Here is a 7,725-nt window from a genome sequence, read left to right as displayed (position 1 = left end):
CTAGCCTGAGCCCTCTGAAATTTGAGACGCTGGTCTCTAGCTTGCCTTCAAAGTGAGAATTGTCTCCAACCCACGTAACGAAAAATGTAAAAAATTTCTTCTTCTCCTTCCATGTTTCCTCATTAAATATTTGATTTATTTAATGGTAGAATAGATTAACGATATTCTATCATCCATTTGCTTAAAGCACAGACCCAAGGACACTGTTTTCCAAGTTTTTGTGCCCTACATGTGCCAACTTGTCTTTGGAAATTCAAAACTTTGCACCGGCCCAACGACTCTATCAAGCTTAGGAAATAGTACATAATATAATAGTAATAATAAAGCCCTATCAATGACAACGAGGGCTGTTTTTTAATCAAATTTATCTTAAAAATTAAAAAAAAAGAAAAGAAAAGAAAAGGGAAGGAAGTTTGATCATCTACTTCCTTCTCATCATCTGGGTCATCGATGAGGAATCATTAGTGGGTCCAGGTGGCGCCCATCGGATCGTTGAACCCTACCTACAGACTACAGAGAAGAGAGTAGAGAGTACAGACTCATGTGAACCCAAATTTAAACCCTAAAAACTCCAGACGCAGGTGTTGAGTTGATTGAAAAAAGATTGAATTCATGGGGAGGTCGTGCGATGTGATTTTGGGATTGGAAGGACACTCTGTCAGAGCAAAAAGACAGAAAGAAAGAAAAAGAGTACTGAGTACGTACAAATAGTGTGCAGAGCGGAGTAGTCGTAGGACAATAGCCTCTACTCTCTAGGGCGTGGGCGTGGGGCTCAATCCACTTAATACAAAGGGCCCTTGCCCAGTTCGAACTTCACGCCCAAGTTAAGCGAGCCCCTCCGCCGGACCGCCGGTCCGACCAAACCCATCGCCTTCTTAAAACTACAGAACTTCAGTCTGTAAAAAGTAGAAAAAAGGTTTTTACTTTCAACGCTTCGGTCTTTTGCTGCAAACGTAATTGCTAACTCTTTTGTCTTCGTTTACCCACTTCACGTGACCTCACCCTACTAACCACGAGACTCCTCTTCTCACTCACTGCACACCGCACACTGCTCTCATTCTCTTTTCTCTCAGTTGCTTTTCCTCCCCACCTTCTCTGTCTCTCATCTCTGATCGGATTTCTCTCCAGTCGTCTCCATTGATGACAACATTTATCAACTAGACCCTCCTCCATGCCTCCTCCTCCTCCTCCGCCGCCGCCACTGTCGGTCACCCTCCTATTCGTCGTTTTACGACTCCTCGCCGTCGATCCAACGGTGGCTCATACATGTTCCCCGACAAGGACAAATATAACTTCATGCCCTCCATTCACCACTCCGCCTTCGTTCCCTTTCTCCTCTTCTCCCGGTTGTGGTCACCCCTCGTTTCAGATCCTGTGCTCTTCCAACCGCTCCGTTATCTCCATCAACAACTTCTCCTTCGTTCTCCTTCGTCATGACCCCAACTCCAGCACCCTCGTCCTCTCTCCTCAGAGTTATGTCTCCGACCCAACTCATCTATCCTGCCCTTCTGCTTCCCTTCCCGATCGAGCAATCGATCTATCGGGTTCCCCATTTCGGTTCTCCGATGCTCCGTGTGCTCGGCTCTCTGTTCTCAGGCAGTGCAACATTTCTAGCCCCCCAAATTGCAGTCGTTGTCCCTGGGATTGCAAGCTACTAAAGAGCCCGGTTCAGCTTTTAAAAGGCTGCTCTTCCAAGCATCGTTCGTCTGAACAGGGATGCCAGCAAGATGTCTTGGATTACTTGCATACGTTCCTGAATCTGGGAATTCAGGTCCAGTGGGATGAAAGCAACGATACGTATTTCTCACGCTGCAAAGACTGTCAGTCCGAGGACGGCGTATGTGGGTTCAACACTTCCGACATTCGAAAGCCATTTCGCTGCTTTTCCTCCCGCTCCCGAATTTCGTCGCCGAGGGTTCGTGGTGATAGTCCCAATCGGATGGCTCTCTTGTGCACTCTTTTCATCTTTACGTGCCTGTCGGTTGTCGTCGCACTCGCTACACTGATCTTTCGTTACAAGGGGTTGAAATCATATGCCAACGAAGAGAACCCAACTACTCTGTTCCTCCACCGGCACAGATCAGCTAATCTCCTCCCGCCGGCTTTCAGTTACGAAGAGCTCGAGTCATCGACGAATCGATTCGACCCAAGAAATAAGATTGGTGATGGTGGGTTCGGGTCTGTCTATCTTGGGCAGCTCTTTGATGGGCGGGTTGTAGCAGTGAAGAAGCTCCATAGACAGCATGCGGCGGCGGCCGCGGCCGGCCGAGCCGCCACAACAAAGTCGTTCTGCAATGAGATACTAATACTTTCTTCGATCGATCACCCCAACCTCGTTAAGCTTTACGGATATTGCAGCGATCCGAGGGGGCTCCTCCTCGTCTACGACTACGTGCCTAACGGAACCCTGGCCGACCATCTCCATGGGTCAAAGAGCTTACACAGAAAAGGGTCCTTGACGTGGCAGGTAAGAGTCGATATAGCTCTGCAGACGGCATTGGCGCTCGAGTACCTCCACTTGACGGTGAGACCGGCGATCGTTCATAGAGATATAACTTCATCGAACATCTTCGTCGACAAAGAAATGAAGGTCAAGGTGGGGGATTTTGGGCTTTCGAGGCTTTTAGTCTTCCCGGAGTCATCTTCGTCGTCTTCTTCGTCGTCGTCGTCTGGGTACGTGTGGACGGGACCTCAAGGTACGCCCGGGTACCTGGATCCGGACTATCACAGGTCGTTCCGACTAACGGAGAAGAGCGATGTGTACAGTTTTGGGGTGGTTTTGTTCGAGTTGATATCAGGGATGAAGGCGGTTGATCATAGCAGGGATAAGCGGGAAGTGGCGCTGGCGGATATGGTGGTATCGAAGATTCAGGTGGGTACGCTGCAGCAGGTGGTGGACCCGGTTCTGGTGGTGGAAGGGGAAGTAACGAGCACCGTGAATGCAGTGGCGGAACTGGCGTTCCGATGTGTTGCCGCCGATAAGGACGACCGTCCGGACGCGAAGGAAATAGTGGCCGAATTGAAGCGCATCCGGAACCGTACACGTGGACATCGCGCTCCGAATGTCGCTCCCGATGCTTCCAAGACTTGATGATTGATCCAACAGTTGAATTGGTTCCCGCGCTCACGAGGGGCAATGGAGATCGATTTGACTCTAGTTTTGGTATATAGATATATATTTGGTAAATTTACTGAAATAGACACTATATAAGTATAAATTCATTTTTGATGCCTCCTACAAGAAAAACAGAAGGTCAGCCAATACTGTTTTCACTTGTGGCTGAGAACTAACTCTTGGACTAGTTCATCCTTCAGCTAGAAAAACTTCTTTTTCTTATTGTCTGTTTTTGATTTTGGGGTTAAGACAGCAAGCTTCGTATTTGACCCAATTATGAAACCTTTTGCGAAGGGGCCCTTGTCCATTAAAAGAAGATTTTAGCTCTGAAACTATTGGAAATAGAATGGAAATCATCACCCACCAAGCTATAGAAGCTGGAGGGAAAAGAAAAAAAACAAGAGATCACATTTTTGTATGTAGAAACAATACATGTAGTTCTGGATTTGGTTAGCTTGCTAGAACTATCACATACAGTCTCGTTCTGGATTTTGCCTTTTTTTTACGCGTAAAAGTTGATATATATGACAGAACTACAGTGGGGTTTGGAATTCGTTTGAGTTTGACCTTTGGTTCAACTCGTTGTACTGTTAAAATCTTCCCAGGTCACATTTTTTTCAGAGTAACCAGTAAGCTAGGCTATCTGTGAATGTCTCTCTATTTTTGGTTGACATGATGCCGAAAACAGTTTTTTTAAAGGCTGTGTTTCGTTGCAGTGCAAACTTATTTGCATTAGTACAAATACATGGGAGTGCAAATGTAAACAAATTCAAATTCTTGTTTAATTTTATTTTAGATTTCACTTTATTCTGCTTCATGCCTTTTATTTACTTTATTTGTACTGCAACCAAATAAGTTTTAAGTTAAAATTTGAAACAAAATTAGGTTGGAATTTACACTCAAATCATTTGCACTGTCATAGTTTTGCATCAGTGTAAATTTATTTGCATTGCAACCAAACACAGCCAAATGTGTTCCAATTGTAGCTGCAAGTGGAAGTTGTTGACGAGTGGGGAAAAATCATAGTGGCTCCAAAGATATGTAAAGGGTCATTTATTGTTTCTAGTTTCTACTGCCCCCGCTTTATGAGTTGATTTGAGTTGTTTCTGTTAACATTTTTATAATTGTGCTAACCCTAGTATGCCGGAAATGGATAGCAGAGGCGAGTCTCGATATTAGGAGAATTTGAATGTCAACCACAAACTTGGTAGGAGAGTGAGGGTCCCCTGTTAAAGAGAATCTATGGGTTGCTGTTCGGGTTTTGGATTTTGAGAAGGGGAAAGTTGGTAAAATGGGATTTTGGTCTCATTGACCACGTTTTTTTATTTTTTATTTTTGTGAGTTTCATGGAAAATTTTATTTTTTCTTGGGTATTAACTTACTAGATGGGTAAGTAATTTCTGGCTTGGGAATGGTTTTCAATAGATTCAATATATGTAATAATAGATTTTTATGATTAAAACGGTTACTATATTATTTATCTAAAAATAAATAATAAAAGAACATGAATAAGTATTTATCCGAATATATAACTTTTCAAAACGTAAATGGGCCTGTAAAGAGAGAAAAAAGTGTTGAAACATACAGGAATATCTCAATCCCGATCCCCTTGTTAACCAAAACCTGATCTGTTTCTAGAGGGAGTCAAACTAGACTCTTTCTTGTAGGCGTTGTGGGAGAATCATCATAAGACCATGGGAAGGGAAACAAATCACCAATAGAACTCGGGAAAGAAAAGAGTGGGTTGTGGTTTGGTGGATTGGATCCCAAGATGATGTGGCCATTGGATTGCATGGCTGCAGACTGCTTTGGGCAAACCATGAGGATGATAAAAAAAAAAACAAAGAAAAGCGCGTTGCATGATGATATCTTATGCTCAATTGTCCTTATCTGGCAAATCCTGACCATGTCCGCATTATTATGGATTTTGGGTTTGGGAAAATAACCGTAAAACTTGCCACGTGGCGCATATTGGATATAACCCACAGGGAATGTTGCTATTGTTGTTGGCCCTGTTTGAGCTGTAGGACGGTAGAAGACTACTGTACAAACAATAAAACCAACTAACCACCACCTTATATTAGCCTGAGCCCACGTGCACAAATTGGGGAAACTTGTTAGAGTAATCTCTATTTCTTGAATTAGCATATGCCCTAGCCTACGTGCAGAAATTCAACATCGGGTGGTGGAGAGTACCCGCAAGCCCGTATCTGGTGTTAGATTGAGTCATTGGTACTCAGCTTTGGGGCATCAAATTGGAAACCATTTTATTGTATTATCAAGAATATTTTCCAATCTGACGATCAAAAGGATACCATGACCAATGAAGCCTACCGGATCACGAATGATCCGATCCAAGGAAAACCCGGGTAATGGGTTGTGCATACCCATGCAATAAAAAATAGGTATTAAGAGAAGAGAAGGAATAGATAGGGATAGGGTTGCCTAAAATCCGGAGTCGAGGAGGACCCAAACCCAACACTTGTCCCCGCAACGGTCAAAGAAATTTAAAAACCACCCAAGAAAGTCGGTTTGTCAATTTTTACTTTTACTAAGTCGTTCGTTCCTCCTCCAGCAAAATCCGCAACAATCTCACCCGTTCACAACAATGCAGCCGTTTCCATTTGCAACAATCCTCCTCCTCGTCTCTGCAAAATTTCTCTTCCATCACTCATATCATCTCCGTCTCCGTCTCCGTCTTCTTCTTCTGGTCCATCTTTGTTTCAACTTTCAACACCCCAGATTGATTGTCCAAAACTCAACCCAACCCAACATTGGTGGTTCTCAAACAGAAGATGACCGTAAAGGGTGGCACAAGCCAAGCCTGTGCTGCTTGCAAATACCAACGTCGCAAGTGCTCCCAAGATTGTCCTCTCGCCCCTTACTTCCCTCCTGACCAACCCAAGATGTTCCAGAATGCCCACCGCCTCTTCGGCGTCAGCAACATTTTGAAAATTCTCAAGCAGCTCAATACCAGTCAGAAGATGGAGGCCATGAGATCCATCATCTATCAAGCCAACATCCGCGACAGATTCCCCGTTCATGGTTGCTGTGGAATCATTTGCCACCTCCAGCACCAGATACAACAAGCTGAGCAGGAGCTGGGCGCTGTCAACGCACAGCTCGCCATTTACAGACAACACCACCATCAGATTGCAGCCTCTTCCCCTCCCCATCATTCTCCTTCTTCCCAGTTACAACTAGGAATGTCCTCTCCCAACAATACTCTTCCACTTTTCCAACACCACCCCCATCAACCTTACAATTCTGTAGCCACCGGAATTTCTCTTGCACCCCATCATTCTTTCTCTAATGGCGGCAATGCTGCTTACAACACACCTGTCTATATTGATCCCAAGGACAATATTGTGAATCCTTTGTGGGTTCAGCATCCTTACAATAATAACAATAACAACAACAATAATCCCATGGCATTACAGTCTCAATTACTTGCCTCACACCAGATTCCTATCCACCAAGAGGCAACCGAAGCCCCCCAGGACTATGATGAGATTCCTCCTTTCTTTGACACAATTGATGACAGACAATCTTATATAGATTCCAAAGAGGCATACGATTCAAGGTACATATTATTTCTATATTCAATCAAATATCAAACATCAAATATGAATCCAGTAATCACCCATGAACTTGAATACCACATTCAATTCAGGATCGAATTGAATGTGGTGGGCCGGGCAGTAAAGATTTGAATTGTTGGTCCCACTACAAAATTTTCTATGAACCAGAGATGGATGTGGTTAACTTTTGTGCATCCATCTTGGATTAAATAAATAGTTCTCAACATGACGCTTGTAGTTCTTTCCAGTTATATTAATTTGTTGTTAATTATTTTTCAAATTTCTAATTTATATTACACTTCATCAGCAGCTCAGATTCTTCGTTGAAGGATACAACACAATCAATTGAGCATGTTTCAGAGAACGAACTCAAGAGTGCCGCTGCATGCTTCAGTCTGACCAGTGTCAACTGATAAAAGAGCGAGAGAGGAGAAGAGTGTCAGAGTTGGTCCAATTTTAACACTGTTTTTTTTTTTTTTTCTTTGTTCCTTCTAGATCAGTATAATAGACCTAATTCCACAATTTTGATAATTTTCTTTACCAATCATTCATATCTTCATTTGCAAATAATAGACATGGATGTTTTTCAGGTCCTGTTGGATGTTTTTCCTAGTGATTCGATATGATCATGGCTATGGTGCAGATCAATATTTAAAAAGCAAAGGTATTAGGGGAGGTGCCAGGAGCATATTTTTCATATATAGGAAATTAGGAACACATAAATGAATAAACAATGATATAATCTTAGGGGGAGAAAGGGATATAATTCTCAAAACCCAGTTAATAAACACTATTAAAAGGCTCAAAATGTGAAATAATAAAGAATGATGTGCTCAAGGTTCAGGAAGAGTATAAAAAAATTTTAAGTTTAAAAGAATTGAGTCAGGATATCTCCAGGAAGAGTATTATTAACCTTCAAAAATAGCCTTGTATCCTAACTTTCAATATTTAGCATATAAATGGGTTCAAAAACCAATATGCATTATATGATGCACATTGATGCATATCGATACTTGGAAATTGGATGTG

General features: G+C 42.8%; 2 protein-coding genes across 5 annotated transcripts; both read left to right on the top strand.

Annotated features, from left to right (window-relative positions):
- Window positions 1-589: 589 nt before the first annotated feature.
- Window positions 590-3,337, top strand: LOC148854111 (LEAF RUST 10 DISEASE-RESISTANCE LOCUS RECEPTOR-LIKE PROTEIN KINASE-like 1.5). Its single transcript, XM_088986250.1, has one exon. It carries the CDS (start codon window positions 1,172-1,174, stop codon window positions 3,089-3,091), a length of 1,920 nt encoding a protein of 639 aa, XP_088842376.1. The 5' UTR covers window positions 590-1,171; the 3' UTR covers window positions 3,092-3,337.
- Window positions 3,338-5,762: 2,425 nt separating this feature from the next.
- LOC148854110 (uncharacterized) lies at window positions 5,763-7,369 on the top strand. Of its 4 annotated transcripts, none has more exons than XM_088986254.1 (3): window positions 5,763-6,698; window positions 7,007-7,140; window positions 7,287-7,369. In XM_088986254.1, exons 1-2 carry the CDS (start codon window positions 5,911-5,913, stop codon window positions 7,107-7,109), a joined length of 891 nt encoding a protein of 296 aa, XP_088842380.1. In that variant the 5' UTR covers window positions 5,763-5,910; the 3' UTR covers window positions 7,110-7,140; window positions 7,287-7,369. The 4 variants fall into 4 exon arrangements, with proteins under 4 accessions (XP_088842380.1, XP_088842378.1, XP_088842379.1 ...); XM_088986252.1 differs by having other exon boundaries at window positions 7,004-7,140; XM_088986253.1 differs by having other exon boundaries at window positions 7,007-7,290.
- The last annotated feature ends 356 nt before the right edge of the window (window positions 7,370-7,725 follow it).

The sequence above is a fragment of the Nelumbo lutea genome, chromosome 4, assembly GCF_056320005.1.
Source record: "Nelumbo lutea isolate HS-2025 chromosome 4, American lotus-T2T, whole genome shotgun sequence".
In the NCBI taxonomy this organism is placed as follows: domain Eukaryota; kingdom Viridiplantae; phylum Streptophyta; class Magnoliopsida; order Proteales; family Nelumbonaceae; genus Nelumbo; species Nelumbo lutea.
Note: the sequence above shows the minus strand (reverse complement) of the source record. Positions and strands in the feature narration are given on the sequence as shown.

What these genes read in the sequence shown, in the direction of transcription:
- LOC148854110 (XM_088986252.1), top strand. Translation starts at nt 5,911, where the DNA reads ATGACCGTAAAGGGTGGCACAAGCCAAGCCTGTGCTGCTTGCAAATAC. An exon ending in AAAGAGGCATACGATTCAAG is followed by an intron (nt 6,699 to 7,003) that starts GTACATATTATT and finishes ACACTTCATCAG; the next exon opens with CAGCTCAGATTCTTCGTTGA.
- LOC148854111 (XM_088986250.1), top strand. Translation starts at nt 1,172, where the DNA reads ATGCCTCCTCCTCCTCCTCCGCCGCCGCCACTGTCGGTCACCCTCCTA.